General features: G+C 35.0%; 1 protein-coding gene across 1 annotated transcript; it reads right to left on the bottom strand.

The window, feature by feature from the left end:
- Positions 1 to 12,388: 12,388 nt before the first annotated feature.
- Positions 12,389 to 15,364, bottom strand: LOC128032540 (uncharacterized). The gene is made up of 7 exons (XM_052621143.1): positions 14,952 to 15,364; positions 14,481 to 14,598; positions 14,229 to 14,321; positions 13,883 to 14,038; positions 13,301 to 13,561; positions 12,764 to 13,207; positions 12,389 to 12,670 (listed from the first exon to the last, which is right to left on the bottom strand). The coding sequence occupies exons 1-7, from the start codon at positions 15,362 to 15,364 to the stop codon at positions 12,389 to 12,391; spliced, it is 1,767 nt and encodes a 588-aa protein (XP_052477103.1).
- Between the last annotated feature and the right edge of the window lie 5,121 nt (positions 15,365 to 20,485).

Genomic DNA, 20,485 nt, shown 5'->3' with positions numbered 1-20,485 from the left:
GAGACTATTGATAGTGTCACTTGTTCCATGCTGGTCAGAACTATGGTACAAGGGTCCAACTCACTTTCTACCAAGGAAAAACACTTTGCTGACTGTCCTTGACTTAACATTTCAATAATACTAAGTATGATGCCCTTGATAATACAAGGGTTCCTTTTGATGTGAATTGTATGGTCATGGAATTGAAGTTCCAATTTATGGATCCTAAGAAGAGCAACCACTGTATCCTGAGAACTACATCACATCACTTAAGAGGTAAAACCATAAAGTCAATAGTGAAGCTGACCCCTTGAACTTCCCAACCTACCTCTTTACAAACACCAGTAGTAAACAAATGTCTTCCATCAGCTATAGTGACCCTCATTTGATGTTACTGCCCCACAAGTAAAGACAACCTGGACACCAACTTTAAGTCTAGGAAGTTGTGTGTACTCCCAAAGGCCACCAAGAAAATAACAGTAGTTACCCCGATCTTTGCCTTAAATCTTTTGGTGTGGGACTTTGAGACCCTTTTATTGCGTGCAAAGATAATACATGACCTTGTGCTTGCTCCCCTTCAGTAGGAAGATCTTTTAGTTGATCTGAGCATTCTTGGAACTCCTCAACCTCCTCTTCACTAGGTGAATCCATCAACATCTAATAAAGTTGGCTTTTAACACATTTGTGGCTAGTGTGATACTTGGCTCTACACCGAAAACAAAGGCCCTTTTGTTTCCTTTTGCCATTAGTGTAGGGCTTACCCCTTTGGAAGGTGTTTTAGAGGTCACAGGTCCTTCTGAGGGTGGGTGAACAAAAGTACTCGGCTGGTTGGAGACAGGAACTTGTAAAGAGACCACATTAGACTGATTTAGATTGAACCTCGTGACAGTGGTAGTTCCTACTAAAAATCATTTTCTTGGAGAAGTTTCGAGGATACCTTCCAATTGTTGAGCAATATGGAATCCTTCTACCAAGGATTGAGGTCTAAAAAACATTAGGTATTGTCTTATGTCTTTTTTCAGGTTACTAACGTATATGCTAAGAGTATACGGTTCAGACAGTTGCAACTGGTTTAATAGACTTACAAATTAGTCATGATACTACTCTATTGAGCCCTACTACTTCAAGGTCACCAACTCGACCATTGAATCCTTGAAAATGCTTGTTCCAACGCGCTCCCTCAAAGCTTGGGCATAACAGACCCAGTCCAACAAGGGAAGACCCCCATGCTTTTGGGTGTAAAAGTGGTGCCAATCAAGGGCATGACCCTCGAAGCATCACTGTTCTTACATTGTCACCATTAGGTACCCTATTTGTAGAAAATTATTATTCCAATTCTGACCACTAGCCTCGAAAATCTATGCCATCGAAACGTGGGCATTCTAGGCTGTAAGTACGCTCTTGAAAGGCCTTGGTTCTTTGTAGGTTGGAACCCTACTGCCCCACAGTCTGTAGGGGGAACATCCAAACCGTCCTTGGCTGGAAACCTAGGGGTTGGTCCTCTAAGGACCCCCTTTCCTTTGGTTTGAACAGTGGCTGTGGTGTTTGAAGTAGTCGTATTCCCCTGGTATTTTTCAAACGAGTACACCTCCATTTGAAACTCCTCATTGAATTCTTGAAACTGAACCTCCATTTTGGCGTCCCATCTAGAATCCAACCGAGAAAGTTCATTCTAGACCTTCACCATTTCTTGTTAAAGCATAACAACATACTTTTGCAGCCTCGTAGTTACCCCGTCACTGACCATCACTAATCATCAGCTTTGATACCTTTGGTATGATTGTTGATAGAGAGAGAAGAGACAATAGAGAGAAAAGACAAAGAATTAAGAGAAATTAGACAAAGAAATCTGGCTCAATAACATTCATTTTTGCATAAATACATTTGGTCTTTGTCACCAAATATAAAGGAAAGAAATTCTAAGAAAATACAACTTTAAAAGTAGGTTAAAACAAACAGTAAATTAAACAATAATTAATGAAGCAAACGCACTGTTTAACTAAACCTTTTTGCACGTCGTTTCATTAATTTTTTCATCCAAAATGCTTAGTTTTGCCTAGTTTTAATTTTAGCTCATGATAGGTACAAGCTTTATTGGAATAGGGCGGTGGGGATAATGGTAGGTAGGTTAAGGAAGATGAAGAGGGAAAGGGAGAAAAAAAGAGAGAAAGTGAATAGAAAAAGAAGGAAAAAAAAAGAGTAGGACATGAGATTGAGGAAAAAAAGAAAACAAAACAAATAAATACATAAGTGGTGAGGCCTGTAACACCTCAGACCCGGTCTGATTGCTGGACCTGGGGTATAAGGTGTTACAAGCAAATACAAAACATTTGGTTATATTTCATAGGACAAAAATCAATTCAATATCAACCAATTTATCACATTCATCCATACCAATATGCCTTCAAGGCACCTCAACAAGTTCAACCAATCATATGCTTTTAAACCCTTTTTACTACATAATGAATCACTTAACTTCAATAGAAAAATCATACACTAAAAGTTACCATTCAATACAGGATCAACAATAGCATACTATTCATCACTTTCAACTAAATACCAATCAACCATATCACCTAACATATTTTAAATTAACCTTTATACCATGAATCACATAAACCAAATTACTTTAGCATGACATTAACAACATGACCTATCTCATCACATACATAACCATTATATACATAATCTCCAAATACCACAAAATACAAAAAGATCAGCACAACCATATGACACCTTAGGTACAAGCCATGACCAAAAATAAAATCATCATCAACACTTGAGTCTGGGATTATCACTGGATGCTGAGTTGACGATCGGGTTGAAAAGTACCTAGCCTGTGCACGTAAAACAAAATTGTACACTGAATACAACTCAATGATATTTCTATAATATGATTATTGAAACATAACATAAATCATTTTAAATGCATAAGTTACAAATGAATAATGAAATGCAATTAACATGTTATCTATACCAATTTACATATTCTTCGATCATTCTAACACATCTTACTATATAAATACATAGCAAACCACTTCACGTATCATTTGGTATCTCAATCTCCAATTTCATGTATTCATTAAGCATATCTATCATTGTTGAACTCATTTCACAAATAATCGTTCTATTTCACATGTTTCTTCCATTGAACTTACATTTGTCATCTCAATAACAATCACCACATCTCAATTCACATAAATTTTTATCATGATTTCATTAATCAAAACATATAGCAATAATTTACAAAGTAGTTCATATTATAAAAATACAAACCGTAAACTCCGAGCTATTTGTCAACAATTTTGTCTTTTTCTTGCATCAAAATACACTATTTTCCATCTTATACAGTTTAGTCCTTCATCACGAAAATCAAACATTTCACTAAGTTCCATTCAATTCCATAGTATTTACTTCACACCATTAATCTATTGCCACCTGGTCAATATATAATTTACATATAGATACTTCATATTTTCGATTTAATCCTTTTGATGTCAAAAACAATATATAATAACAATTCAACTATAAAACAAAACAATATAATAAAAATATATCTTCAATTAATAAAGTAAGTCCCAGATTAGCTTACATGACAAAACAGTAACAGTTTCCTTTTCCCTTTTGCTACAGCCTTCTCTGTCTCCGAATTGCTTGAAGGATTTAGCTCTTAAACTAGATACAATCATTAATTTCTAATTAGCTATTCCTCATCCAACTCCAACACTCTTCCCGGTTAAATTTAAAAACATAATTGCAATAAAACCGACACTATCAATATGCCCGTTTTTGGACAGCCACCATGTTGCCATAATTTAATCATTCATTAAAAACATAATCAATTTGCCTGGATCTGACAAACCAACAATATTATACAGGACATTCATTTTCTCTTAAAGCATTTAATACGTTCACGGTACAAATATCAGCTTCAGTGCAACAATTATTCAACATCAAATACAAGATTTATGTCCTCATTTTGGTAGTATAATTGCCCTCAAAACTAGCATAATTGTCACTCTTCAACAGTATAATTAAGACTCACGAATATTTAATTTAACAAGTGAATAACGTATACAGATGTTGCATTTACAGCGAGGTTAAAACATATTAACACAGGAAGATTTAATGCTGAAAGTCCAGCATTCGGACAGCATTCATACTCCCTTTTGAACAGCCGCCAAAGTTAGCATTTAACATCCAATATTTTCCTTTATTTCAGAAAACAGCAGACCAAATACTCAACAAGTTAAAGCACAAACAATTCAGCAATTACATGCTTGAAAAATGAGCATTCAGACAGCACTTAACTTAATCATTTAATCATCCAATTCTTTTTCTTCATTTCCGACCGCAGTAATTTGGTAAAAATAACACACAAACTTAACTACTAGAACTCGGTTCAACATCCCATATAGCCGAACATTACCTGCATGCATAACCATAATTTAAACATTAGAAATTAACCAAGTTACCTTTGAAGAATTCACAAGTTTCTCCAAGCTAGAAGCTATCTGCTCGATTTATTCCATTCCTTTTCCACAATTGCTTTCCCCCACTTCTTTAACTATTTAAAATCTATAGTGATTAATTTTTACTACTTTTATGATTTTGTCATTATACTTTATTTAACCAACCAATCCCTAAAATTTTCGAACCAAATTTCAATTTACCTATATAAAAGCTCCGTAAATATTTAATAATAATATTTACAGGCTCGGTTTATAGAAACGAGGTCTCGTTACCTCATTTTTCAAAACCACATGTATATAGCTAACTATTCAATTAATAAAATCTATAAAAATCAAAATTCACATATATCTATCTCGTAAATACCATTTAATAAAATTTACGGACTCGGCCATCAAAGAACGGAGTTCCAAAACCATTGAAAACCAAGTTGTTACAAGGCAGACTATAGAAAGTTAAAAGAAATAAAACAAAAACATGGCATCAAAGTTAGCATATAATAGGTTACACTTTTAGCTGCGAATAACAATAAAATAATCAAATTATTATAACTCGATAATCATAACAATTAAAATATTAATGACTAAAACATAAATTTAAACAAATATAAAGGATTATTTTTGTAGTTTACCCTTATTTTAATATTGAAAAATAATTTTAATAGAAATAAATATGCAAGTTATAAGTTAAAAGATTAATTAAATATAAAAACGATTGCAAATACAAAATAATTAAAATATTTAGAGTAAAATTATTATTGTGATAATATATATTAAATTTAAATTTAATATAATGATTCATATATGTATGTCGCATTTTAATTTTTGGGTAAATTATTTTGTTGGTCAATTTTTTGAGTGCTTTTATCTTAGTCACCCAAATAAAAATACTTGCAATTTAATCATCACTAATAGAAAAATTTTTCATTTCAATCGGCTGTATATGCCATGTCATCATTTTTGTCTTTTTTTTTTTTTACTTCCACTACTATTCATCTTCTACCTAGTTTTCCTCCTCCTTTTCACTTGGAATCAAAGCAAAGGTTCTTTCTTTTCAATTGATTCTTGGTCACCATCTCATACCTTATTTCACCTTTCATCTTCTTTCGGTTCTCTCTGCTTCTCTATCCTTCTATATATCTACTTTCAGGTTTGTTGTAATTTTCTTCATTCTAAGGGTTTTGTCCTTAAATACCCACCTGATTTTTCAGTTTTTGTTGCCTTTTTGTGGGGTGAATTCTATGTAAAAATTGATTTTTTTTTGTTTATTTCGAAGGTTGCTTTGCAATCTAGAGATGAGTTTTTTTTAATGGTCTTAATTTGGTGGGTTAAGAGTTAGGCCTTTAGATATGCAAGCTTTTCAATTCAACAGTTTGGCTTACTGGCTAAGCCTTCCTAGTATTTGTGTTACTAACTACTTTAATATAATATATTATTTGTAACAATCCGATTTTTAGTAGTATTGAAAAATATAATTTTAGAACCCCATTTTTGTAAATCTGGCCCATAAATATAAAATGGGAATATCCATGGAGTTAATATAAAAATATATTGAAGAATGATGAAGAAATTTAGCCAATAAAATAGTTAATTAATGCACAGGAACTAAACTGTAAAAGTCCAATTGCTATAGAGTTTTAGTTAACAAAAGGCTTGAGGACCTAAATAGCAAATAACTAAAGGTCCAAAATGGCTATTAAACCATTTTCCATAGGGAGCTAGTGGAGGATGATGACATTTTCCATTATATAGGTTTAAGTGATAGTTATGTTAATTAAACTAGGCTAATTAGTGACTAATTAAGGTATAAAAGCATAAGTTAATGGAATTTTATCATCATCTTCATTAGCTCACTATCCTCTTTAACCAAAAATTGAAGAAAACTCCAAAGTTAGCTCTTTTACATTCGACCATTTGCTAGGTATGAAAATTAAGTCCTTTTTCTTATAATTTTTATAGTTTTTTAATCATGCAAGCTTAATTTAGCTAGCCCATATATCAATTTGATCAATTTTTGAAATTTTGACAAGTTTTCATTGTTGATAAATTGATGAATTAGACTTAGAGTTGATAGACATTGAGCTTAGATTATGAAAAAGACTAAATTGAAAAGTTAGTTAAGCTTGTTTGTTAACTTTGTTACATTAGGGACCAAATAAAATAAATGTAAAATCCGTCATGAGTTTATGTTAAAAATAGAAAGTATAAGGTCCCTAATGAGAATATGTGAAATCGAATTTAATCCAAAGCTAAGAATCGAAAGGTATGCAAATCCCAATTTCAAGGACTAAATTGAATAAAATGTAAAATATGTTAAAAAAATCAAAAAATGGATTTATTTAGGATCATGCATCTCATGAAATGCGTGCAAGATAATGTTTGGCATTGATTGATATAATAAAATATTTGTACAGATCAAGAATCGAATCAAAATAGAGCTAATAAGGGAAAGCTAAAATTATGGATTAGTCTCTGAAGAATTCATCGATTTTGTGTTTTGGATAGGTAAGTTCATATGAAACTTACTATCTTATATTGTGTTATATGTATGCTTGTGTTTACTTTAATATATATATGTTTGAGTATAGTTTGAAATATCAATGAATTTGGCATACAAGGCTAGTAATGAGATTGAATTGAAATGAAATGTGATAATTGATTGTTATGAGATAGTACAGGGTATAAATGTGAAAACGTGAATGATTACAAGGTATGGACATGTAAATTTGATTATTTATGCAGATGTGAATAATACAAGGTATGAAAATGTAATATGTATGATTGATGCCCATGTGAACTTAGTAAAAGGCTAGGATACGATTGACATGCCAATAAGGTCATATGCGTGCCCATATGAGATTGTGATGATACAGAGATTATTACATGTTATATCGAGATCCAATATTTATTGCGGACCATCAAGTATTATTCGTCTCTACGGAGAATTTGTTGTGATGGATGGATATAATTGAAAATGTTTATACATTTGATGCTTACAGGCATTGTAGTTAGGTGCCTTGGTGTAGTGTAGTTTAAGCTCCTACAAGCTATCTGGTGTGGTGTAGTTCACCCATGTATCTGAGTCCGTTTAACTAGGATTCCATTGGGTGAAATATTGAAAATATATTTTGAAATCGAAAAAAGGGAAACAAACTAATTTGATATGCTATTATCATATGTGGTTCACATTGAAATGGTTTGAACTTGTAAATTGATAATATATCATGAAATGATAATGATCTTAATGAGAATATGCGAATTGGTGATGAATCTATGTGAAATGGTACAAAATTGTGATGTTTTAATTTATGCTTAATAAGGTTTAATGCTCACCTTGTTGTCATTTTAAGTGCCATGTCCTAGCCAAATGCAAGCCAAAACTATGGTCGTTAGTATACTCACATTAGAGCAAGGTAAGTATGTAATTTCCATTTGAACTTACTAAGCATTTAAATGCTTACTTTAGTTGTTTTTCCTACTTGTAGATCATCAACTTGCGAAACTCTCAAAGCTGAATCTTTATGGACATCACATTATCATTGAAATGATAGAAATACGTTTATTTTGGTTTTTTATATTGTGGCATGTATATAGGATCATTGCGTTGTGGAAATGATCAACCTAATTTGTGTGCCAAAGTTGTAATTGTAGCTAAGGTTGTGTTTGCATTTTAAGCTTGATATATGGCCAAATTGATGCTTGATTTTTATCATGTTAAATGCCTTTTGAAATCATGATTTCAAGGTTGGTTAAGCCTAATATGTCATAACTTATTGAATGAGGTATTTTGGCATGTTAATGTTGGAGCATGACTTGGAATGACTAAGTTTGAGCATGTGTTTGTGCTATGTGATCAATAAGTGTAAAAGTGTTACAAATTTGATTTTGTTTTGGCATGGTTTGGCATGATGTTATTGCATTATTAAATTTTGTTTAGGTTGATGTTTGATTGAATTGAGAAAGTTCATATGGATGATTAAACATGTTTAGTAAGGAGTGTCAAATAAGTACCAATGTGATTTTTGCCAAAACAGGGGCAACGTGATGAGATTTGTGCTAAAGAATTGCAACAACATGTTAGTATCATACAAATCTGATTGAGAATTTGCAAATGTTATTTGGAAATCAAGTGTGATATATTGGTGCTATATTTGTTCATTAGTTTTAAGAGTTGGAAATTGGGAACTACAAATACTAGATACTTTTTTAATCAGATTCACTGTGTAATTCAAGCACTGCAATTGCATTTTCTTCAAATCCTAATGGAATGGAAGACAGAATACGTGGAATAGGCTTCTTCGTGCCCTACCTTCTTTGATCTTAATAAAAACGGTGATGAGGATATCTAGAGCAAGGTGGTTGAACTTCTTAGGAAGAGTTTCTCATTACCAAAATGGATCAAAGACTGATCTTGGGTCCTCTTATCATTGATTCCAATCTTATTGTTATCCATTGAATTAAGGGTTGATAAGAAGAATAGGGGAAATAGGAGTGGTGTGGAAGGGAGGATTATGAACAATAATAAGTAAAAAAATGGAAGGGAAACCGGGTTTGATAGTGGAATGATTTTGTCTACTCATTTGCTCTAGTTTCTTACAAGATGAATCATTACCACTTTTACTAGCAAAACATGTGCGTATTACCTTAGCAACTATTATCATTGCAGACTAATCGTATGACAGATTGATTTCAAAAAACTCATGCATAGAGATTCACACGTGGTGAATTTCTTTTACACGTCGATTTACACTTAAAGTTGTGTATACGTGGACTCGAGCTTAGCAAACGTTTACCTGCAGACATTATTACAAACCTTTATAAGCGGAATCATAATCATAGATTCATAGGTACGGTTTCTTACTTGTGAACTTCATCTTGAATAATAGCTGCTGCCAGACTCTTGTTTGGCGGATAGTCACTGCGGACTCTGAATTTAAAGATAGTCCTTGGCGGACATCTACATGAAGAAGATCTCTGCGATTTTGGCTTGATATAACTAGTTTATACAAACTTTCGTAACTTGAACATAAGAATAAGCCCATGTGGTCTCTTGCTTGGATAATAGTCCATCCTGACTCTTATGAATGATAGTCTCTTTTGATATCTTAAACTTGAAACATGAGTGTAACACCCAAACCCGGCCTAAACATTATGGCCGAATCTGACGAGGTCACATGGTAGTGCTTTTAAAAAAATATGTCGTCGCTAAATCCTCTTTTCTATTTAACCATTTTTTTATTATCTTATATTAACTTCAAATCGTGTCGTTCGTTTTCAAAACATTATTCATTTACAAATCGTTATTCAATTTCAAAATAATTTTTTTATTGCGGAAGCTTTTAAACAATTTGCTTATTTGTGGTATTTTTGATAAAAAATTAATTTCAATTGAAAACCCGAGTTTTACCTAACACTAATAGATTTAAATCATAAAACCGTATAAGATCCAAATTTTAAATCAAAATTCGTAAAGGCCTTAATTACAGTAAAATACTCCCAAATAAAAGTAAAATCATAAATAGGTAGTAAACAGTGTAAAAGAAGTCGTGTGGCCACCACTGAGTCCTCCGCCGCACCGATCCGCCTATATCTGGGGATTACTTGTATAGATTAAACAGAAGGGGTGAGTTTACGTAAACTTAGTGTGTAATCCCCATACAAATTAACAGACAATAAACAAATAACCACAATCTGGGCTTAAGCCCTTCTCAGTATCGGTATCAGTCCAGTTTGGGCCTCAGCCCATCTCAGTACAAAAACAATCATGCAATAGGGCTTTAGCCCATCACAGTATCAATAGCAGTAACAGATATGCAGTCACAAAAATCCTACCCATCCAACCTCTACACAACATCTCCGTCCAACCCAACACTCTATGTGGGGATATAATCAACCCACCCATCCCTACAGTCCAAGTAGTACCGAATACTGCACTAGACAGTAGTTTCTAGTTGAGCTGCCAGTAAATTAGGCTGAAGGCCTTTCAGTACATTTCCTCCGAACATCATAATCCCCCAACCCAATGCAATGCAATATACAGATATGGCATGCTATAACATAATAACATGCATGTAAGCAGGGCACATAGTATCAAATCAGTGGGGCATCATTAGGCTTAATCATATCAGTCATACAGTCATTTCAGTCAATTAAGGGTCTAGGGAAACTTACCGACCCTACAGTAGGTTCACAGTCGACTTGGGCGACCCGTGCAGCCTTATTAGTCAAAAAGTGAAAATGGGCCCACAAGCCCATAATGTTAGCCCGTGTGGGCCCACACGCCCGTGTGGCCGACATTACCCTAATTGGCCTTGGCCTTGTGATCCATTTTAATTTAACCCGTGCTAGTTAACTATTCATATGTGTTTCCACTATTTACTCATATGATCCTTCAAAGCTGTCTACATGAGTCACTATAACTAAATTACTTGTATCTTAAGCTACAGAAATCTGAATTAAGTTCCGAAAATTTTTCCTAAAACCAGACTCAAATATATTCTTACCATAAAATTTTTAGAATTATTGGTTTAGCCAATAAGTACAGTTTATTCTTTAAAGTTCACCTGTTCTGTTGTTTGACTATTTTGACCTTTTTATACTAAAAATTAATTATCGTCTCCTTCAGAATTCAGATGATGTTCCCGTTTATTTCTCTTGAAAATAGACTCATTCAGTATTTTAAACCTATAAATTATAACCATAATTATTTATATACAATTTTTAATAATTTTCCAAAGTCAAGATAGGGGATTTTAAAATCATTCTGACCGTATCTCACTAAAATTCAAATATCTCATAATATGAAATTCTTTTGCTTACTTCGTTTCTTCTATGATAAACTAGACTAAAATATGTTTAATCCCATATTTTTTCATCCTCTAATTTGATTTCCACAATATATGGTGATTTTTCAAAGTTAGCCTACTGCTGCTGTCCAAACAACAAGGAATTTTGGCTTTTCGCTGAATCCCTTATTTTTGTGTTTCGGGTACACACTTGGTTCTGTTTGATGCTAAAACATTTCCGGAGCACTCCAAAGCCTATAAATCAACAAATAACACCATAATCAATCTTACCTCATCATTAATCAAAATCCCAAAACCAAAATACTTACTCATAAAACGATGAACACTTACCACAAAAACTTCAAATTGGTACGTTTACGAAAATTACGAGGAGAGCCTTAATCCTCACAAAATGCTACTGCCAACACCCCGAGATTAGACTATTGAACACAAAATAATCTCTTAAAATGATACCCAACAACTTACTGAATTTGCACAAGTGCTGCTTAACGCTACGAAATCAAGAGGAAAGAATGGTTTAGGGGGAAGAAGGGAATTTCGACAGTAGAGGGAAGAAAAGAAAAGATAATCGAGTAAGAAGCAAAGAAGAAAAGAAAATTTGATAGAGATGAGGGAGGGAAAACGTCAAAAAGATGGAGAGAAAAATGACTCTTTTTTTTTCGGAAAAGGAAAAAGTGATCAGATTTTGGATATTCTCCTTCAAAATCCTTTAATTCACTCCTAAAATCGCTCCCTCACTTTCCACTACACACCCGCCACTCAAAAACCCAGTTCAGCGCAATTCTTGCTAAAATTAAGAGCAAAAATATAACCTTTACCATCCTAAAGACTCGAACCCATGACCTCCCTCAAACCAACACTCCGCTTATCCATCAGACTAATAGGCCCATTCTGTTAATTATTTGCCAACTTTTACTGAAAAGCCTACTGACCAAAGATACGACTTAATCATAAAAATTCCAAAATTTACCCAAGTCCTGGCTTGAACTGTGGACTTCTCAAACACTCCCAGAACACATAACCATGAAAGTTGACAAATGTTTGTATCACATATTCACAATACCCAAAATTTTAATTTTGGGGAGTTACAATTCTACCACCCTAAAGAAAATTTCATCCTCAAAATTTACTTGATCAGAACAGATGAGGACACTGCTGACACATTGCATCCTCAAGCTCCCATGTGGCCTTCTCAGTGTTATGATTATGCCATAGAACCTTTACTAGTGGAATGAATTTCCTTCTCAGAACATTAACACCGCGGTCTAACATCTGAGCTGGCTCATCCTCAAAGGTCAGATCGACCCTAGCCTCGATCTCCTCAACAGGAACAATATGCGTGGGATCAGAGCGATAGTGCCTCAACATAGAGACGTGGAACACATCGTGAATTTGATTCAATTCCAGAGGTAACTCCTACTGGTAGGAAACTGGTCCCACATGTTTCAGTTTGCGGTAAGGCCCAATAAGCCTGATGCTCAACTTACCCTTACGACCAAACCTCAATACCTTATTCCATGGCGAGACCTTGAGAAAAATGAAATCCCCTATAGAATACTCAATCGCTCGATGCTTCAGATCAGCATAGGAGTTCTGCCTATCAAATGTCACTTTCAACCGGTCCCAAATGAGTCTAAATTTATCTTCGGTATCAGAAACTATTTCAGGGCCCAGAACACGTTGCTCGACCAACTCAGTCCAACATGAAGGTGTGCGACACCTATGACCATATAAAGTCTCGTAAGGTGCCATTTCAATGCTAGAATGATAGCTATTGTTATAAGCAAACTCTGCTAGCGGCAAGTAATCCTCCCAACTGTCTCTGAAATCAATTACACAACTTCTCAACATAACCTTCAGTATCTGAGTCACCCTCTCTGACTGACCGTCAGTGTGAGGATGGAACGCAATACTGAAGTTTAATCTTGCACCCAGAGCTTCATGTAACTTCCTCTAAAATCGGGATGTGAAACGAGGATCCCTATCAAAAGTGATCAAAACTGGTACTCCTTGCAGTCTTATTATCTCAGAAATATAAAGCTTCACCAGCTTGTGCAGAGAATAATCAGTACGAACCGGTATAGAGTGGGCGGACTTGGTCAATCGATCTACGATGACCCATATTAAATCCTTCTTAGTAGGTGTTAGAGGCAACCCATTAACGAAATCCATAGTTTCGCGCTCCCATTTCCAAAGAGGAATCTTAATCGACTGCAACAAACCCGAAGGTAACTGATGCTCAGCCTTATCTTGCTGGCAAGTCAGACGTCTGCTCACAAAATCAGTAACCTCACATTTCAACCCTGGCTACCAATATAACTCACGAAGGTCCCGGTACATCTTATTTCTGCAAAGATGCATAACATAAGAGCTACTTTGTGTCTCTCGCAGTATAGACTGCCTCAATTCAGTATTTTTCGGTACACAGATTCTCTCACGAAAATAGAGTACCCCTTTGCTATTCAGTCCAAAATCCTTGGTATTTCGACTTTCAACCTATCGGAAATGAAGTCCCAATGACTCTTCCTCTTTCTGCTTACCCTTAAATTGCTCTATCCATATCGATTTAACTTGTAATTTGGCCAACAGACTACCATCATCAAATAAAAATAGGCGAACAAATATCACCCTCAAATCAGTCATAGCCCTACGGCTTAATGCATCAACTGCCACATTGGCCTTACCAAGGTGATACTCAATGGTGTAGTCATAGTCTTTAAGCAGCTCAATCCTTCTGTGCTGCCTAAGATTAAGCTCATTCTGAGTGAGGAGATACTTGAGACTCTAATGATCAGTGTAGATGATATACTTCTCACCATACAAATAATGCCTCCAGATTTTCAGTGCGAATACCACAGTGGCCAACTCCAAGTCATGTGTCAGATAATTCGCCTCATGGGTCTTAAGCTGACGAGATGTATAGGCTACCACCTACGATCCTGCATCAACACACATCTTAAATCGACATTGATACATCACTATAAACAGTAAACTCCTTTCCAGGCTCTGGCTGTATCAGAACAGGGGCATCAGTCAGTACAATCTTGAGCTTCTCAAAGCTCTCTTGCTGTGCATCAATCCAGTTAAATAGCACACCCTTATGTAGCAACTTAGTCAAGGATGCTGCAATCAATGAAAAACCCTCTACAAATCGTTGATAATATCCTGCCAGTCCTAGAAAACTACGGATCTTAGACACGTTCCTAGGCTGCTTTCACTCTAATACAGTCTCAATCTTTTGAGGATCAACTTGAATCCCTTCAGTCGAAACTATATGACCAAGAAATGTCTCTTCACGCAGCCAAAACTCACACTCACTAAACTTAGTATAGAGCTGTTTTTCCCTAAAAGTCTAAAGAACGACTTGAAGGTGCTCATCATGCTTATCCTCAGTCCCCGAGTAAACCAGTATGTCGTCGATGAATACTACCACAAACTAATCCATATAAGGCTGGAACACTCGATTCATTAAACCTATGAAAGCTGCTGGTGCATTAGTCAGTCCGAATGGCATCACTAGGAACTCGTAGTGACCATAATGAGTCCTAAAGCCGTCTTATGAACATCAACCTCCTTTACCCTTAATTGATGATATCTAGATCGAAGGTCAATCATAGAGAAAATGGAAGCTTCTTGGAACTGGTCAAACAGATCATCTATCATCGGTAGGGGGTACTTATTCTTAATGGTCAATTACCTGTAGTCGATGCACATGCGCATGGATCCATCCTTTTTCTTTACAAATAGAACCGGTACTCCCCACGGAGACACACTAGGGCAGATGAAACCATGATCTAAAAGCTCTTGAATCTGAGCGTTAAGCTCCACAAGCTCCTTCGGTGCCTTTCTATTAGGAGCGATGAACACCAGAGCTGTACCAGAAAAGAGCTCTATCCCAAACTCCACTTCACGATTCGGATGTAAACCCGATAGCTCATCAGGAAAGACGTTCGAAACATCCTTTACCGTTTTGATATCCTTAACTATAGAGTCCCTAGAATCTGAAATACTTACATAGGCCAAGAATGTCTCACATCCCTTACGAACCAACTTCTTCGCCACCAATGCAGAGATCACACTAGATAAGTAATTCCGACATTCTCCGATCATGACTACCTTCATATCCTCCTCGGTGATTTTTGCCTTCTCGACCAGTGCAGAAAGATCTCACTCCCCTATGTGGGGCTATCAGAACTCTCAAATTATCTCTGAGGCCATCCTCAAAGCGAACACATCGCTCATACTCAGAAGCCACTATACCTCGCGCATAGCAGTTTAGTCTAAAAAACTCGGCCTCATACTTGGCCACATTAGGGGGACCCTAGTGACACCTCTGAAGAGCTCAGCTCCATTGGACCAGAGTCGTTTCGTAACCGACCCTCAGCTCTCAAATCCAGTATTAAGCCCAAAGACCCTTTCCAAAATCCTTAGCATAGCCTGAGACAATGCATCGTCCCTAGCCATGCGATCTTGAGACCCAGCCTCAGTAGCAGACGACACTAGCGTCTCACTCGTATCCAAATTTGGCAGACTGCCTGATGACGAGAACTCAGATCGAGCCCCTCTACGGCCTTTACCTTGGCCTTTAGTACCCCGTCCGCGAGTACCTCTGATGCTTATTTTCTAATTGCATTTTATCGGTATTAACAGTTTTATACATTAGTTTACAATTTCAGTGTTTATTAACAGATATTTTATGAAAACAATATTAGAAGTGTAAATTTTGTTTCATCCATCGCAGTGTCAATCAATGTCTATCACTTTTACTACAGTCTTAATATGCACTATTTAAAGTGTTTTCAGTATAGCATTTTCAGGATATGCTATCAAAGATAGATTCAGTTTAAATAATTTACAGTTTCAGAAAACTTACAAGATCGGCGCTGGAGACTCCGTGTACCACACTTTCAGTAAAAACATTTAAAAACCAGTTATCAAAAAGCACGTATTAAAAACCCACATCCACAGCCGAGTTTTGCAACCTAGCTCTGATACCACTAAATGTAACACCCCAAATCCGGCCTAGACGTTATGGCCGAATCTGACGACGTCACATGGTAGTGCTTTTCAAAAAATATGTCGTCACTAAATCCTCTTTTCTATTTAACCTTTTTTTTATTATCTTATGTTAACTTCAAATCGTGTCATTCGTTTTCAAAACATTATTCATTTACAAATCGTTATTCAATTTCAAAATATTTTTTTATTGCGAAAGCTTTTAAACAGTTTTCTTATTCGTGGTATTTTTGATAAAAAATTAATTTCAATTGAAAACCCGAGTTTTACCTAACACTAGTAGATTTAAATCATAAAACCGTATAAGATCCAAATTTTAAATCAAAATTCGTAAAGGCCTCAATTACAGTAAAATACTCCCAAATAAAAGTAAAATCATAAATAGGTAGTAAACAGTGTAAAAGAAGTCGTGTGGCCACCACTAAGTCCTCCATCGCACCGATCCGCCTATATCTGGGGATTACTTGTACAGATTAAACAGAAAGGGTGAGTTTATGTAAACTCAGTGTGTAATCCCTATACAAATGAACAGACAGTAAACAAATAATCACAGTCTGGGCTTAATCCCTTTTCAGTATCAGTATTAGTCCAGTTTGGGCCTCAGCTCATCTCTGTACAAAAACAATCATGCAATAGGGCTTTAGCCCATCACAGTATCAGTAGCAGTAACAGATATGCAGTCACAAAAATCTACCCATCCAGCCTCTACACACCATCTCCGTCCAACCCTACACTCAATGTGGGGATATAATCAACAAACCCATTCCTACACTCCAAGTAGTACCGAATGCGGCACTGGATAGTAGTTTGCAGCTTAGCTGCCAGTAAACTATGGTTGAGGCCTTTCAGTACACTTCCTCCGAACATTATAATCCTCAACCTAATGCAATGCAATATACAGATATGACATGCTATAACATAATATCATGCATGTAAATAGGGCATACAGTATCAAGTCAGTGGGGCATCATCAGGATTAATCATATCAGTCATACAGTCATTTCAGTCAATTAGGGGTCTAGGTAAACTTACCGACCCTACAGTAGGTTCACAGTCAACTTGGGCGACCCGTGCAACCTTATCAGTCAAAAAGTAAAAATAGGCCTACAAGCCCATGACGTTCGCTCGTGTGGGCCTACACGCCCGTGTGGCCCACATGACTCAAATTGGCCTTGGTCTCGTGATCCATTTTAATTTAACCCGTGCTAGTTAATTATTCATATGTGTTTCCACTATTTTCTCATATGATCCTTCAAAGCTATCTACTTGAGTCACTATTACTAAATTATTTGTATCTTAAGCTACAGAATTCTGAATTAAGATCCACAAATTTTTCTTGAAACCAGAATCACATATATTCTTACCATAAAATTTTTAACATTATTGGTTTAGCCAATAAGTACAGTTTATTTTTAAAGTTTCCCTTATTTTGTTGTTTGACAATTTTGACCTTTTGCACTAAAATTAATTATCTTCTCATGCAAAATTCAGATGATGTTCCCATTTGTTTATCTTGAAGGTAGACTTATTCAGGATTTTAAACATATAAATTCTAACCCATAATTATTTTTAAACAATTTATAATAATTTTCCAAAATCAAGTTAGGGATTCAAAATCATTCTAACCCTATCTTACTAAAATTATAATATCTCATAATATGAAATTCTTTTGCTTACTTAGTTTCTTGTATGATAAACTAGACTCAAATATCTTTAATTCCATATTTTTTTTCATCTCTAATTCGATTTCCACAATTTATGGTGTTTTTTCAAAGTTAGCTTACTGCTGTTGTCTAAATAGCAAGCAATTTTGACTTTTCACCGAATCCCTTAATTTTATGTTTCGGGTACACACCTAGTTTTTTTTATGCTAAAACAGTCCCCGAGCACTCTAAAGCCTATAATTGAACAAATAACACCATAATCAGTCTTACCTCGCGATTAATCAAAATCCCAGAACCAAAATACTTACTCATAAAACGATGAATACTTACCGCAAAAACTTCAAATCGGTACGTTTACGAAAATCATGAGGAGAGCCTTAATCCTCCCGAAATGCTACTGCCAACACCCCAAAATTAAACTATTAAACACAAAATAATCTCTTAAAATGATACCCAACAACTTACCAAATTTGCACAAGTGCTGCTTAACGTTACGAAATCAAGAGGAAAGAATGATGTAGTGGGAACAAGGGAATTTCGGCAGTAGAGGAAAGAAAAAAAAATAAAATCGAGTAAGAAGCAAAGAAGAAAAAAATTCGGTAGAGATGGGGGAGAGAAAACGTCAGAAAGATGGAGAGAAAAATGACTCTTTTTTTCGAAAAAGGAAAAAATGATCAGATTTTAGATATTCTCCTTCATAATCCTTTAATTCACTCCTAAAATCGCTCCCTCACTTCGCACTACACACCCACCACTCAGAAACCCAGTTCAGCACAACTCTTTCCAAAATTAGGAGTAAAAATACAACCTTTGCCGTCCCAAAGACTCCTCCACTTATCCACCAGACTAGCAGACCCATTCTATTATTTATTTGCCAACTTTTATATAAAAGCCTACTGACCAAAGATACAACTTATTCATAAAAATACCAAAATTTGCCCAAGTCCTGGCTTGAACTTAAGACCTCCCAAACACTCCTAAAACACATAACCACTAAAGCTGACAGATGTTTGTATTACACATTCACAATACCCAAAATTAAAATTTTGGTGCGTTACAATGAGTATAATATCAACAGACTACCATAGCTTGAATCTAATGATACATTCATCGGACTGTCACACATATTGATTCATATAAAAGATTCATGGATGCGAACTCATATATGGCGAACTCATGCGTGCGGATCCATAATTGAATACTGACATATAAATGTGGATTCATAGAAGAAACTTCATAAATGTGGCAGATTCATACATGAAGATACATGTAGATTCATGTCACGTACTTCGCATGGTGAAATGTCACATATAACTTTGACGTATATCTTAAAGGACAAGTTCGACGGACTTTCATGTATACAGATTCATTGAAGAAGATTCATGAATATGGAAATCTTTCATATGCGAATTTTGTCGCGAACTTCATATGGTGAATTCCAACATATACCTTTAACGATAAACTTAAATACCAAATGTGGTGGACTTGCTTATACACATGAGACTTAAAGCCTTAGACTTCACAGAGTCTCATACTTACATAGAACCCTTGCAGGGTTTTCATATACTTGTGCGCATATATGTTTGTATAGTCCAATCGAATCTCTACAAAGTCAAATACCAAGCATATACATTCTTTGTACAATCCGCTTGAACCTCCGCAAAGCTAGATAACACGTGGCACAGAGTGCACAAGTGACATTTCTTCATCCTTTAGAAAGTCTTAGAAAGATTACCAGTTTACTAAATGCTCAATCACTTAAGTTGATACTTTATTTTCTCCCTCTATGCAAATCACTTCTTAACTTTTCTCTCTTACGGAACAAACTAGAGAAGAAGATGGAAGAAATAAAAATGAATGCCAAAATGAAAGAGTCCTCCATTATATAATCTTTCCACTATCGTTTCCCTTAATCCTAAGTCGGTCAATATTATTAATACCCTTAATCATAACGTTTCCTACTAAAGAAAACTTGGATTATAACTATTTACCAATCAACCTACAAGATTCTTATAACCATATTAGATACTGCTTAAATAAAAAGTTTTTCTAATTTAGTACTCATAATTGTCGTGGCACTTAACCTTGAACATTTCCTAGTGTGACAGAAAAGATAAATAAAACAAAACAAAATGAAATGGTAATTGAAATCAAGTTATGCAACCTCCCATTTAAGCTCTATAAGTCAAGCAAGAGACATAATTTAGGGAAATTTCGGCTTGTATAAATTTCGAAAGATTTTGAAAATTTTAAGGTTTTAAAAAATTGAAGACATTTTGAGTTAGAAAATGATTTTTTTAAAGTTAAACTTATGTTGTTTAGGTTTAGTCATTTGTTTTAAATTTCATTTCTTTTTTTTCTTTCAGGACTTGATGATTTGAAAAATAATCCATGTGTCAAATTTCTATTGATTAGTTTAACATTTACTATGAGTGTTAACTTTAGGTACCATCATAATACATAAAATGATAGTTTAGGTACTATATTGAAAAAATAAGTTATCAAGCATATTTAAAAAAAATTATTAAAAATATTAATTTTCAATACGTGG

This window comes from Gossypium raimondii, chromosome 9 (genome assembly GCF_025698545.1).
Source record: "Gossypium raimondii isolate GPD5lz chromosome 9, ASM2569854v1, whole genome shotgun sequence".
NCBI lineage: Eukaryota > Viridiplantae > Streptophyta > Magnoliopsida > Malvales > Malvaceae > Gossypium > Gossypium raimondii.
The sequence above is the reverse complement of the archived record's forward strand: the minus strand, read 5'-3'. Positions and strand labels throughout refer to the sequence as shown.

Excerpts from the sequence above, each read along its gene's own strand:
- LOC128032540 (XM_052621143.1), bottom strand. The coding sequence starts at position 15,364 with ATGATCGGAGAATGTCGGAATTACTTATCTAGTGTGATCTCTGCATTG. Across the intron at positions 14,599-14,951 it reads CGCATGTGCATCGACTACAG|GGAAAAACAGCTCTATACTA; the intron begins GTAATTGACCAT and ends TTAGACTTTTAG. Across the intron at positions 14,039-14,228 it reads AGTTTACTGTTTATAGTGAT|AGTCTCAAGTATCTCCTCAC; the intron begins GTATCAATGTCG and ends ACTGATCATTAG.